General features: G+C 48.6%; 1 protein-coding gene and 1 long non-coding RNA gene across 4 annotated transcripts in view; one reads left to right on the forward strand and one right to left on the reverse strand.

Annotated features, from left to right (window-relative positions):
- The window catches only part of Esrrb (estrogen related receptor beta), a 99,159-nt gene that overhangs the window by 11,740 nt on the left and 72,562 nt on the right, over positions 1–14,857 (reverse strand). Inside the window, exons 1-3 of one of the 2 annotated variants that reach the window (XM_050152484.1) lie at positions 4,155–4,292; positions 3,556–3,666; positions 2,975–3,136 (exon numbers count right to left, since the gene is read on the reverse strand). In XM_050152484.1, coding sequence (XP_050008441.1) covers positions 2,975–3,136; position 3,556 — 163 coding nt within the window. In that variant the 5' untranslated portion in view covers positions 3,557–3,666; positions 4,155–4,292. Of the gene's footprint in view, positions 1–2,974; positions 3,137–3,555; positions 3,667–4,154; positions 4,293–14,857 lie in introns of those variants that run through there. The other variant, XM_050152485.1, reaches the window with a different exon arrangement.
- The window catches only part of LOC126507762 (uncharacterized), a 46,303-nt gene continuing 39,945 nt past the window's right edge, over positions 8,500–14,857 (forward strand). For both annotated transcript variants that reach the window (XR_007593630.1, XR_007593629.1), the window contains exon 1: positions 8,500–8,721. This is a non-coding gene — a long non-coding RNA (uncharacterized lncRNA). The remainder of the gene's footprint in view (positions 8,722–14,857) is intronic.

Genomic DNA, 14,857 nt, shown 5'->3' on the forward strand with positions numbered 1-14,857 from the left:
CCTCTCTGTGCTCTAGGGCTCCGGGAAAACTGTTATCTGCACCAGTGGATCTAATAACAGCTGGCCCCATCCCCCATGACACTATGCACTCCTAGAATTAAAAAAAAAAAAAAAAAAAAAAAAAGCACGTAATTTGTGGCAAGTGGAGTTCATAATCTGCTAATTTATGATGGTCTCTGCCGACCTGGAGAGCCATTAGAGAGGTAATAAAGGGAGATGTAATTACAGGATCCGGGGCCACTTCAGACACAGCTGCTGTCACTCGGCAGCTCATCCTTCATCCCGCCAGACGGCGGTTCCTCAGGAGCAGGCTGTCCAAAGAACCTTCCTGAAGAGGCCTCTGGGGATCCCCTGCACACAGCAGCCTGAGCTGGGCACTGGAGGCGACTCTCCATGAAGGCTTTCCTGGCCAGGGTGGAGTCCCTGCTGCCTGGGGAGGGCAGACTAGTGGCGAACAAGCCTGCTACTCCTTGAACTCGACCAGCAGCCCAGGCAAAGACTGTTGTTGCTTGGATGGCGGGAGTAAGAGGTCGCTGTTCTCAGGACTAGGGCTTGCCCTCCAAGAAGCTCAATACTTGGGAAATTCAACTCAGCCAAAACTGCATTTCCAGTAGTGAAACCTCAAAGCGACCCAAGCAATAACCAAGAAAATTGCTATTTTACCATCAGCCCGGCACTGAAAAGGTGGAGGCAGAAGGATCACTCCAAGTGTGAAGCCTGCTAAAGCTACGTAGTCACACCTTGTCTCCAGAAGAGAAAACCTTCGGAGGTTTCAGTTCCCCAAGGTCAACTGGGTATGAACACAGGAAGTAGAAAAGTCCAGAAAATACTTAAGTTTAAGTGATCTGGGCCACCCTGCTCTACTCTGTTCCATACAAAAATCGGGCTGTTTTCTGGTGTATCCTTGCTGTATAGGCCGCCTGCCTGTTTCCTAATTTGGTATGATTCGGTCTGATTGGGATTATTGCATCGGTGGAGAGGCTCATCAGGGCACAGAAACTTTTCAGCCTGTCCCTCTTACTTGGCACAGACGTGAGAAACACACGAGCAGGAAGACTGAGTTGTCAGGAGCCAACTTTCTCCTAAAATCATTTCAGGAACCATCGCCCTGGGGAGTCTGCAGAGAACCCCACACCCATAATTGTGTTAAGAATCATTCTATTGATAGAACCTACCCCACACCCAATTAAGCTGTTAATGGAAAGCTATCTGTTAGTGGAACCTGCCCCACATTCCAAACTATCTAGAGAACTAGGTGTGTCAACTCGTGACTTCTCGGCCTATGTGACCTGACCGAAAGTAGTAACCTCCTGGCCAACGTGGCCAACGTGAACCACGTGGCCAACATGAACCACGTGGCCAACATGAACCACGCAACAAGAGACCAGGCCCTTGTGCTCCCTCCCCAATTCCTTACCCTATATAAACTGTAAACCTGTCCCTAGTAAACAGAGTCTCTGGACAAACCTAGCATGGCCTCCTTCCCCTCTCTCGCTCACATCTTCCAGATAGCGCCTCTCCAGGACCCTGGAATAACTGACTGCAGGGTGGGTTACAACCCTAGACTAAGTAACCCACCCAAGGCAATCTACACTGAGTCTCCTGGAAGCTCCTTTCCCCCAGGTGTTATGGGTAAGGCTCACAGAAGGAAGATGTACTGACCCAGGAGACCGCCAGGCGCCACTCCTGAGCTGTCCCTCTGAAGGTGTACCTAGCTGACCCCAGTAGTAGTCTACGGGCTGGGCTGGGGTGGCTGTGCCCAATTTGGCTTGGGGTCAGTGGAGCAATCCAGGCTGAGGTATCTTAAGCATCGGCTTGACACCACATCTGTGCTGAGGCAGCACGGGGCAGATTTAAAAACGACTGAGTGTGTAATCCCGGGAGACTGAGCTGAGCTCCTTATGAAGGACGTACTAGCCAGGTGCCTGGGCAAACACACACAAGGCTTAGGGTGCTAAGGGACCTCTAGGCTTGCCGAAGGCTCGCGTCGGCAACATCTCCAAGCCCTGTCCACAAGTTGGTGTCTTCCTGAGGGGCACCCGTGAGTCTCACAACAGTGAGACTCACTTCAGTCAAGTGATGTACAGCTTTGTTACATTACCACGTGTGCTATGCTCGTCTCCTAGGACCACAGCTGACAAAAGACAATCTACAGACACAAAGATAAAGCCATGTGTCATGTAGCTAGAGAGTCTGCACGGAAAAGGGTTCTCTGACTGAGTGGACCCCAGTGCTGGAGGACAGGGCAGGACCTTAAATTGTACAGAGAAAGGCCCCCCTATGTGTGCAACATGGAATTCCATGGGCTCCACCATTCACCCAGACCGAGAGAGGCTCACAGTGGGGCTCAGGCCTGAGATACACCGTACATGCAGCGCTGCTCCTGCCCCTGATGCTCAACAAGGAGACCAGGTGGCCATGGCGAGGATACAAGTGAGGATGGCACATGACAGACTCCACACCTCAACCCGCAACCTCATTTCACCCCGTGTTTATCTACTCCCATTCCACAGGTCACGTGACAGGCTTAGGTCACAGAGCTTCTGGGTCTAGAATCTGACCGGGACCCAACTCCTAAGGCCCTGCTCCTAACGCCTCCCAGCCTGCAGCTACTGTAAAAGAAGAGAGCATTTCCCACTGTAATGCCAGTGAACTCCAGGAGACACCTACTGTTTTGTCTTGAGGGTTTAAGGACCTTGCTTTCCAAATATTCTCAACTGTCTACCCCATACAGCAGGTTCTAATAAGATGGCAAGCCGTTCTGATGAGCCCCAGGGAAGCTCACAAACATTCCTGAACCTTCTGCATATTACTCCCCAAATCCCATAGAGGAGAGAAGGGCCGTTAAGTGGGGTGGCAAAGGTCGTCTAGGCTTCTTCGGGCCAGGCACCAAACATCAAAGGCACAGCTACCGGACGGACGGGGTGAGCCTAGAGTCCCTTACCACTCTTGCCCCCACCGCACCACGACTCACCTGGGATGTGTTTGGCCCAGCCGATGATGACCACCAGCTCCCGATCTGCCAAGTCACAGAGAGTAGTCAGGGCCTTGATATCTCCCTCAGGCATACCAGGGGGAGGCATAGCATACAGCTTGTCGGGTTCAGCCACCAGTAGATAGGAGACGATTTTAGCCACTGCAATGACCAAAAAGGGAGCAAACAGTAAATGCCTGGGACAGAAGGGGTAGTGTCAGGCTGAAGCCCTGGGGGTCAAAGGTGGCTGGCATCTGTCTGTTCCCTGACATCACAAAGCTGCTGGCAGCAGTAAGGAGAGCATTGAGGTGTCTTCAGCAATGGGCAGCTGCTCAGAGGACCCTGGCACAGCCGTTTCTAGGAGGGCATGGAGACAAGGCCTGGGTGCTGGGGTTCTTATTTCACATGGAGGCCAGTTCTGTACCATTCCATATAGACAGGGCTTCTGATGAAGCTAGCCAACACCGGGCACTGTTGGCCGTCTTTAGATCCACAATGAATGGCCCCAGGAGGATGCCCGATATTCCAGTCAGAGAAGGGCAGGGGGTGAAGGGATGGGGAGGGGGCTGCCTGGCACACACTTGGTTTTTTGGCAGGTGGGGAAATCTGTAAGCTCAGGTAGGGGCCGTTCTCGGAGTCCAGCCGTCGCTTGTACTTCTGGCGACCTCCACGCACTCGGTCAAGGCGCACACCTGTCAGAGAAGAGAGATGTTTGCTATCAAGAGCTGTTCCAAATTTCCAGGGAAGGAGGCACTGACTTAGGATCTGTAGCCCTGGCTAAGAGCTTCAAGGCCATCCAGTCTCATGGAAGACAGCATCTGAAATAACAGCCCATCTCACCTGCTAGCCTGGTCCTGTCTGTAATGGTTTAGAAAAAAATGGTGCAGTTCCCCGAGGGGCAGCAGCAAGCAGCGGGCCACTGTCTGCCTCTCCGTGTGCAGCTCCCCCTAAAATCACCCTGAAACCGCAACCCTCTGAGCCCTCATCTCCAAAAGGAAGGCACAACAAAGCCTATCTCAGTTCTGCTTTGTATCCAGGGAGGGCCGAGTTCACGAAGCTGGGGAAGAGGGGCTAGCGAGGTAGGTTAGTTGGTACAGATGAAGGCGTAAGTCACGAACAAGGCCACACCAGTTGGAGTTATGGTTAATAGGGTGTTATTTATTTAAAGGGGAAAACTTACAGATCACCGTCCTAGACAACAGCCATCTGCACAACCAGGAAGGGAGTCTAGTCTCCGGCGGAGCAGGAAGTGAAGAGAGCGAGCAGAGGAAATAGCCGCTTTTTTAAAGGGAGAGAGACCACGCCCCAATGGGCTGGTATCACAGCAGCTATTGGTTGGAGGGGCGGAAGGACCTCCCGCAACACCTCCCCCTTTTATTTAAGTAAGAGAGTTCTAAACCTACTATGAAATTATATACAATAAGTACAAATATCCTATTCTAACTAGCTTAGGTCTTGTATAATAAATAACTTGGCCAAGTCGTGAGAAAAAAGTAACTACATTTATGTAGTCTTCAACCCCACCAAAGATCTGAGAAGGGAAATAATGTTAACTGGGTAATTAGGAAGTTCAGTAAAACAACTTCCAAAACATGCAACAAATCACAGAGACAACTAGCTACCTGGGCAATCACCCAAAGTCATGTTTGCAGCGTTGAAGCAACCAACTTTGGCTAAGGCCTAACATAACTGACATACCATTTTCAAATGCAAGCAACTTTTCAAAACTATCTTACCCTGTCTTGGCAGGATATGACACTCCTGTTTTATTTATTGATGCACACTCTGTATCTCTGTCAGTTGTTGAGGTATGGGCATTTCTTTGCCCCAAGGCCAGTTCTGCCAAAAAGAAAGGCTCCAGGTGGAGTGTCTTTGGTGCTCAACATTCTCTCGGGAATAGAACGGTGTTGCCAGGAGCAATTGTGTCTCACTACCACAAAACTCTGAGTTAGATTAAAGGCCATATTCTATAGCTCTTCAAAGAGGTTGAAGATTATCTATCTATACTGAGTATAATCTCTATATATCTAAAGAACCTGATTAGTCTAATTATAAATGACAAACTTAGATGACTATTAATCTATATAATTCTCAATATCATATACACAGCCCTAGCTTCAGTCCCCAACACTTGCATAGAAAACAGGCAGAGCGGCATGTGTCTGTCATCCCAGCAGTCGGGTGAGGACAGGAAGATCGGGAGGAAATCCATGGTCGGCAACACAGAGAGTTTAGAGCCAGCCTGGGCTACAGGAGTAAAAAGGCACAGAAGACAGTCTTCCGAGAAAGCCTCAGCTTCTAAATTCCTCTAAAGCTTAACTCCTATTCTTTCCCCTAGAGGTAAGAGTATCCCACCTAAGGCCTGCCCTTCCCTTTTCCAGGAAGACCAGCTGATCTGGAAAGAGAGACAATGAGCTTTCTCAGCAGTCTTAGCCTGCCCACTTAACTCAGTCCAGCCCACCTGGCTGGAGAGAAAGCCAAAAAAAAAAAAAAAAAAAAAGCCACTTGATAGAAAGGTGATTTACATCTCACTTGGGCTGTGGGCCACTTCTTTGATAGTAAATACAGCTAGTTACAGACAGATAGCCCTAGGGAAAAGAGGAAGCTGCCTAGAGAACCGCTTTTGTAGGTGGGACAATGCCTTTGGGACTAAGGAGTCCGGGAAGACACCACACACCCACACCCCAGTTTCAATAAAAGGCTGCAGCCCACAGCCACTCCAAGAGAGTGTTGGAGGTGCTGGAGCTTCAGAGATAGGAGCCAAGTCCAACAAGAGGGAACTGTTTACACTTAAGAAGCCAGTTACTTCTCAACCACACCTAGTGACCTCCAAAACTGGCCTTGAGTTTTGGATCCTCCAGTTTCAATCTCCCAAGGTGGAGATTATAGGCCTGCACCACCTAGTTTACACTGCACAACAAGGGATGGACTAAAGGGCCCCCTGTGTACCAAGCCAGCACTGGACCATACATTATCCTTAGCTTGCTACACTGGCACTCCTGTAACAGGTGGCGCACAGGCTGTAGGCTACAGGGGACGAGCAGACCCAGCATCTGGCCCCTAATTCCCATTTGGAGGGTCGTCTTGTTGGGCTCTGTGCTGCACTCCCACTGACCTGGGTTCTTCATCCCCCCCACCCCGCCCAGATAGTCTCAAGTACCTCCAGCTGGCCTCCAAATCACTGAGTAGCCAAGAAGTTCCTGAACTTGAGAGTCTCCCGTTTCTCTTTCCCCAGTACTGGGATTATAGGCATGTTACACTATGTGAAGTTCTTGCAACACTGGGGTTTAAACCCAGGACTTTGCGCCTGTTGGACAAGAACTTACTAACCAAGCTATACTCCCAGTCCCAAAATAAACATCTTACCAAGATGAGTTAGGAGATGCAGAGCCTGTAGGCACTGCTCCTGGGGTACCCTGGTGGACCTGCTCTACATTCCACCTCCCTCACCATCCTGGCCCTTAGGGGACACAGGAAACAGCTCAGTCTCCCAGCACAAACCTAACCCTACAGGCTCCCGTAGCTCACAATTGTCCCCCACTCCTGAAATCCCCTCTAATGGAGGCAGAGACACAACAAGGCACGAGACCCCTGCTTACTGTTCTTCCACCTGAGCTCAGGCTACCCCCTTGAAATGCCACACAACCCAGAGTGCAACCCTACTGCATTCAGAGGACACTGAGGGCCCATGGGCACCCCCTCCAGTGCCAGAGGCTGATATGCACTCTTATTCTTGAGTCCAAAGGGGGGGCCTATCCCACTTCCCCCACAATCCACTCCAAGGGACTCTCCTCTCCCCCTAGCCTACCCTAGAGAGAGACCTTTGAAACAGGTAAGCTAGAGAGAGACCTTTGAAACAGGCTAACAGGTTAACAGGGGGCAGCTAACACCTCTGCTACCCCTTCTTGAATGTTCTGACTTGATTAAAGACCTTGGTGGGTGCTCAAGAAAGTCCTGATGAGAAAGAGCACCACCCTGCAACACACACCAGGTGTTTCTTCACAGTACCAGGGCATCCCCTACTGGTTCCGTGTCCCTTAAGGTCAGGAGCTGCATGTGGCCCACTTTGGGTTCTGGCATGGAGCCTGGTAGCCAGCAGGTGCTTAGGAAAACACTGTGTTCAATTTTCTGGTAAGTCATATCAACAATGGTTAACAGCATGGCTCACAGAAGACTTTCTATATATATTACACCGTCTAACCCACAACATACGGACTGGCTGCCATTACCCCATTTAACAAATAAGGAAAACAGGTGGAGGGGCTGGCTGGCTTGCCTGCTAAGAGTCAGTACCCAAACCTATTTGCCATTCCCAGGAGTGGCCTTCCAGGACACATCTCAAGGACTCAGACCCACCCTGGCATTTCCCCTCCAGTTCTTTATAGCCAGGCACCCAGCGATGCCAATGGTTATCAACTGCCATGTCAGCTTCTCTGGCTGGAACTAACTAAGGATCGCACGTCAAAGATCGGCGCAAAACGGGTCTGTTCTCACTGTTTTTACGCTCTTGTCCAAATCCAAACCCATGAAGTCTATGACCAGGGAACCCGGGGGTCATGCTCATGCTGACATAGTCCCTGACACTTGGAGAAGGAGGTTCAATACTTCACGGTCATCCTTGAGCTTGGGAGGAGGGAACCCATTCTGCTGGGAGTCCAGGCTTTCCTGAAATTTTAATACTCTTGAGGCAGGAGCGTTGCCAAGGAGTTCCAACAGCCCGGGAGCTACATTTCACTAGCTGCTCCCAGAGCCACCTCAGGTTTGCTCCCATCATGCCTCTCTGTACTCCCTACAGCCCTGTACGACATTGGTCAGGATTTGCTAATGATTACTTGGAGCGGAGGCCATGGGCCTGTGCCTCTCACTCTGTGGAGCACAAATCAGGAAGAGTCAGTGCCAACCTCCAAATTCAATGACCTTGCCCTTCTTGCCGAAACCGCCTGGAAACAGTTGCTTTTCTGGATTCTCCCCATGAAGGCCTTCCTGGATCATGACTTTTCCTGAGAATTCTCTGGCCTCCCTTTGTTCGCTCTCGTTACAGAACCACCACCCCACGTGCAGTTACGGGTGAGTGTGCCCTGACAAGCCCAGTACTGAGCTGTGGTGGCCAACGAGGAGGCTGACGTGCTCACCTCAGACAGCTTCTGTCAGGAGCCATTTCCCCCAAAATGTATTGCAGGGACCATTGACTTGGGGATGTTTGCCGAGAGCCCCACACCCCAACTGTATTGAGAACTGTTCAATGGTGGAGCCCACCCCACACCCAACTATCTTGAGAGCTATCTGTTAGAGGAACCAGCCCCACATTCCAACTATCTAGAGAACTGTTTGTGGTTGGAATCACAAAAGGGACGATTCTGCTTGCATAGAGAACACTAGGTGTGTAGACTCGTGACCAAGTGTCGACTCGTGACCATTGCTGCCCGGGCAAGATCCCATGCCACTGCCCCCTGCCCCCATCCCAAGCCAAAGGGCTATATAAGCTGCTGCCATTACGCTAATAAACAGAGGCTCTGACAAGAGAATTTTGCTTGGCCTCGTCCCTCTCTCTTGCCCATGTCTTTTTCAGACAGCGCCTATTCGGGATCCTGGAATTAACTGACCTGCCAGGCGGGTTACAACCCTAGACTAACTGACCCGCTGGGCGGTTACAGTGGCTCCCGAACCAGGAACTTGAAGCACGGCCAACTATCGGACGCGCAGTCCCAGGACGACACGATCAAGAAGAGAAGGTTCTATCGGACGAGGTAGGCGCAGGTTCATCGTCGTCCAATAGACATGTGAACAGTTAGTCTCAAAGGAAGAGAAATTTATCAGGAAGAGAGGAGTAAGAGTCAAAAAGAGAGATTTATGTGTTTGCTTGCAGACTCAAAAGGCAGTCCCTCGAGATGCGAGAAGTAAGGGTACAATCCACACAGCCACGCCAGCCAAGCAGGCTGGCTGCTAGGGCTACAGAGCCTATGTCTTAACCCCCTGCCACAAGGAGCAGAAGTTGCCAGGCAGGTTTGCTATAAAGAAAAAAACTCAAAAAGTTACAGCTTCAGGACAGTAAAAGGAGGTTAAATATGCTTCTTTTCCATTTTATAATTTTGCTTCTTGGTCAAACATCTTTAGTTTGTAGGCATATAAATTTATATCCAAGGTAGATTAATTTCAGTACTGTGGTTCTGTAGGAAAGTTTTACAATCAAAGATTGTAATACATTCATAGGATTTTAAAATTGTTTAGGCTATCCTGAGTTTTTATTTCTTTCTTATTGAGGTTTGTTCTTTTGAGTTCTATGAAAAGTTTTGTTATAATTTTAATGAACATTTACATTAAATCTGTGAGTTCTGTGAGGAATGTTGCTATAAGTTTTAATGGACATTTACACTGAATCTGTAGATTGCTTTCAGTGAAATTGTCATTTTTGCTGTATTTCTTCTACTTTCCCAAGAAAATAGGAGATCTTTCAAGAGTTAAAGTTCTTATCATACAGGTTTTTCCATTTTGTATAGCCCACTCTTGGGTGGGAGTTGTATTGTTTCAGCTTGAGGTCCTTTCCTGCTGCCAGGTGTTGCTTCAGGGTGGACTGCTGAGACCCAGGCCTCTTACAAAATTTATCAAGGGCCAGAGTGATAATGGTTAAAAATAAAAAACATTTCCGCCTTCACATGCAGAGATGACAGAACCCAAACTTCTGTCCTGCTTGCTTAGAGTTACTCCAAGATATTTTATAAATTTATGGATATTTAAAAGGATGATGTCTCATTTATCCTAGGTGTAAAAGAGATACATTTGGGTTGTTTTCAGATTCTGGCTATGATAAAGTAGTTCTGCTATGGGAATAGCTGAGCACATGTCCTTATGGTATGGTTAAACAACTTTTGTATTTAGGCCCAAAAGGTGTATTGCTGAGTTTTAAGGTAGATATTTGCCTAATTTTAAAAAAATAGCCATAATGGGGGGCCCCTAGTACTGGGGAGACTCTCACTCGGGTCTCGGGATTGCGCCGCTCCCCCCCCCCCCCATGGCTTGCCGAGGCTCATAACCTGCGCAGGGGAGGAGTTCGGCCCCGAGTGACCGGGAAAAGGAGTTTTTGAGGAAAGAGGCCACAGCCTAGTGGTCCAGGAGGGTCATAAAAAATTCAAAAATCCAGTGATGGTCACAAGGGGGCAACTCCCTGCCTCTCGGGACCACTCCCAGGGTCTTGATCTGCTAGTTCCCTAAACAGTGATAATCGCAGGGAGGGGGAACTCCCTGTCTCTCTCAGGATTGGGGTCTGGCTTTGTCTTCAGCTAGTTCCTGGTGCAGGGTCACTCACTGAACCGGGTAGTCCTAGATTTTTGATTCCTCTCTTCCTGCTGGGGGAGTCTGGAGTTATCCAGGTCTTTCAATACTTCCAAAAGTGGCTGTGCCAGTTTACACTTCCAGCAATGGAGTTTTTTCTTTACCCACATTTTCTTAAGCATAAATTGTTAATAATAATTTTTAATCTTGGTCATTTTTACAAGGATAAGGTAAAATCTCAGAATTTTTATTTTCATTTCTCTGATGGCTAAAGGATGTTATGTTTGAGCATTTTTTAAGTGTCTCAGTCATTTTTAAGTTTGTCTGTTGAGCGTTTTCAGTTTAGGTCTGTAACAAATATTTTTATTGGATTAATTTTTTGATAACTAATTTCCTGAGTTCTTCATATATTTTTGGAATGGGTTTATGACAAGTAAGGATCTTTTCCCACTCTATAGTCTTGCTATACAAAAGCTTCTCAGTTCAGGAGATCTCATTGTTTTTCCCAATGTGTGTGCCACTGAGCCTGTGTTTGAGATGTGCCAAAATGTACTTCTAAATATAATTTTTATATGCTGAGGTCTTTGACTCATTTAAACTTGAGTTTTGTACATGGAGATGGATATGGATCTATTTTTATTCTTCTACATGTTGATGTCTAATAAGGCCTAAATGATTAGTTAAAATGCTTCCTTTTTCCATTTTCCTATCTGCGAGGCAGACTAGCCACTTAAGAGGAGGATAGCTTATAAACTTTTAATTAGATATTTAATGGTTAAAGTCCTACTTATAATATTCTTATGGGAGACCTTGAGCCGCTAGGTAAAATTCTTACAAAAAACAGTTTCCAATAGAGAGCTTATAAAATCGTTATCCCAGGCTTCTTGCTAGGAATAGAAAGCCAGCGCTTGGGAAGCAGAGGCAGGAGGATCCACACTTCAAGGTCTTCCTCAGCTGTATAGCCAAGTTTGAGTCCAGTCTGGGCTACACGGGACAGAAAAGATAGGAAGCAACTTCATTTGCTGATGCTTAAGCTGGCTACCAGAGGGTCTGGCACAAGTCATCTCCTCTGACTGATATGAGGGGCAGTTACTCCTAAATTGGGTTGTAATTTCCAAATGCCAAGTGGGGAGAGAGAGAAAAGGGAGTCTTGAAATAAGAATGCCTATGTTTGTATACTTATACTGGCAAAATACCCAAAAAGCACAGTCAGGAAGTGCAATGAAAACACTAATTAACTTATAGGTTACTGTCTGAGATTATCAGATCCTATCATTGAGATTTTCCAAATATAGAAAGGTATTAATAATGCTAATATGGAAATCAGTGCAGATCTCCAAATACTAAATAACACATGACCTTTGTTTGAACGACTGTAGGATACCGCTTAACCCATTCGGATGTACGGAGAACTTTAATGCTTTGACGATATCTCGTGAATATAAAAAAAGATTGGTAATCAATGCAATTCATGGCCCTGGGAAAACAGAGTCCTTGAGTTTGGGCCAGTGCTAGACGTCTGGACAAGTGTGATAGCTTCCTAGCATAGGTAGAGGGGACAGATACTCGAGCGGTACAGGGTAAGCATCTTCACCTCTTTGTACCTCCACTTCCTGGGACTGGGATGGGGTGATGGGGTAGTGGTGCCTACCTCACGGGGCTAACAGCTCATTTAAACCCATGTCAATTCATGCAAACACTTGAAAAACCTCCAATGGCAAACAGTAAATGTTAAATAAATGCTAACACCACTGCTAAAAATACCTCATCCTTAAGGATGCTCTCTGTCTGTCACACAACGTCAGCATCTTGGCCGTGTATTAGATTTCCAAGGCACTGTGATGGGGAATTGGGGGAAGCGTAGATGGAATTGTTCTGTATTTGCTTACAACTGTAACTCAATGATCTCAAAATGAAAAGTTAACGGGCGGTGGTGGCGCACGCCCGTTTAATCCCAGCACTCGGGAGGCAGAGGCAGGTGGATCTCTGTGAGTTCGAGGCCAGCCTGGTCTACAAGAGCTAGTTCCAGGACAGGAACCAAAGGCTATGGAGAAACCCTATCTCGAAAAACAAAACAAAACCAAAAACCAAAAACCAAATGAAAAGTTAAAAAACTTCTGGAAAATGCTGGCAGAGGTGTAGAAGGGTTTATGTGTAGGCAAGGGGGAAATACACCAGCGTTCACTGCAGCGCAGCAGCACAGCTCATGGGAGCCAACATCAGAGGCAGCCTCAGCGGGCATTAGCAGCCATGAGCAAACAACGTGGTTTATACATGTATATTACTCAGTCACTCGGAGTGAAATCAGCCAGACACAAAAAGGCAGCGATGGTCCAGTTCTACCTTTGAGGCTTCTGGAGTCCTCGAGGTCAGACAGAAAGCAGGCCGGACACCGGGGATGGGTAGAAATCTGGGATGAAGAGTTAGTAAGCACTGGGTCCCACTTGTAGCAGGTGCAGGGATTTCGTGCTTGTAATCCCAGCGCTTGAAAGGCTGAGGCAGAAGGATCAACCTGAGTTCCAAGTTAGCTTGGGCTTTAGAGTGAGTTTCTGGTCAGCCTTAGCTACCCGAAGACCCCATCTCAAAGTAAAATAAATTTCAAATTGCCAGGCATGACAGCGACGGAGCCCAGCAGCCACCTCAGTCCAGCCCAAGGACAGAGCTTTGGGCCTTGGCTAAGTCACACTTGCTCTACCCTCTCCCAGCCTCAAGACACTAGGCTGGCCGCCCTGCCTGCGGGGGGGGGGGGGGGGGGGGGGGGGGGGGGGGGGGGGGGGGGGGGAGCTGCTTGGGGCCCAGGAGATGGTACAGAAGCTTCAAGGAGAGGAGGGGAACATCTCAAAGCCATGCCCCACCTGCTGGCCTCTGCTATCCACTGCAGGCACCGCAGAGTTCCCGATCAGGCACTTGGCTGAATGGCCGCCATGAGGCCATTGGGCCTCTCACTCTTTCTTAATGGAAGGACAATACTTCCCACTCCTTGCCATCCTCCCTCCCCCAACCACCACCTTGCTTCTCATTTGCAACCCCCTCCCTCAACGCTGGACGGGATCCCAGTCTTTCAAAGCAAAAATAGCTGATGGTACTGGGGCAGCAGCCAGTTTAAGTTTCTTTCATGCACTAAAAATAACTAGCTAAAGCGTGGTCCTGCACCTGGCCCCAGGCCTGTCCTGGTGCTGCCCTCCACCATCACATGGCTCTCTGCCCAAGGGGAGGTTTACCAAGGGTATGGGGAGAACCAGCCTGGAAGCCAGAATCCTTCCCTCACTTCTGGCCCAGGTTGAAGCCGGGAAGGATCCTGTTGACCTTGCTAATGTGTTCAGGGTTGAGCCGGCAGCACTGGCTCCACCATCCTCACTTTCTTTATGAAGAGCAGGTCCTGGACTGCTCACCTCACATTTGAGCTGCCTGACAGTTGCGAGGATGGAGAGTTCAGGGCTGTCCTCAGGAGAAAACGGAGGACTAGAGAAAGGTCAGGTAGGTTGGGGTTGTAGCTCAGAAGGCAGAGCGCTGGCGGAACATGCAGAAAGCCTGAGTTCAATCTCCGATACTGCATAAACCTGTGTGTGGTGCCTGCCTGTGAGCCCTGCACAAGACGGTCAGAAATTCAAGGCTATTTTAGGATGCAGATAAGTTCAAGACAAGCCTGGTGGTATACACAAGACCTGGACAGGGTCACAGAGCCAGGAGGGACAGAAGGCTCTGCATCTGGATCTGTGGGTGACTGAGTGCCACTCCATTTCCGTCCTGCATGGTGAGAAAAGTCTGCAAGGAAGGGGACAGCTCAGAATGGAGGACATGCTCCTTGGAGGCTCGGAGCCTGGGATCTCTGGGGTCATGTACTGTCCAGAGCAATGGTTCTCCTTCCTGACCCTTTAATACAGTCCCCCATGTCGTAGTGACCCCCAACCATAAAATTATTTTCGTTGCTACTTCATAACTGTAATTTTCCTACTGTTCTGAATCATAACATAAATAACCATGTTTTCTGATGCCGTGGCCACTCACTCCATGAAAAGGTCATTCAGTCACTGGGGGTCACAACCCACAGGTTGAGAACCTCTGGTCTAGCGCCCTCACCCTCCCCTCCACAAGATAGCCTTGGCTGTCTAGAACTAGCTCTGTAGACCTCGCTGGCCTCAAACTCACAGAGATCCACCTGCCCTCTTCCTTCCAAGTGCTTAGATTAAAGGCATGCGCCACCACCACCTGACGAATATCTTTTCAAAGGTGACTGTATGCAGGGTCTGGGTCTCTATGATATAGTTCTTTGTTCTGAGCATTCTTCTCAGAGGGGATTGTGGGTTGAAGCTCACCCTGGTGTCCTAGTTCACTTTCCACTGCTGTGATATGATAGACACTGTGACTAATAGGGCAACTTAGGGAGGAAAGAGTTCATTTGGCTTACAGGTTATAATTCATCATTAGGAGGAAGCCAAGGAGTGAACCCAAGGCAGGAATCTGAAGCCGAGACCATGTAGGAATGCTGCTTACTGGCTTGCTCCTGGTGGATTGCTCACCTTGCTTTCTTATACAACCCAGACCAGGGATGATACCACACATAGTGGGCTGGCTGCTTCTATTTAAATAAAAAGACAGTACACCCACAGACCT

This window comes from Alexandromys fortis, unplaced genomic scaffold, assembly GCF_014885135.2.
Source record: "Alexandromys fortis isolate MF-2015 unplaced genomic scaffold, M_Fortis_MF-2015_v1.1 scaffold_47, whole genome shotgun sequence".
Taxonomy (NCBI): Eukaryota; Metazoa; Chordata; class Mammalia; order Rodentia; family Cricetidae; genus Alexandromys; species Alexandromys fortis.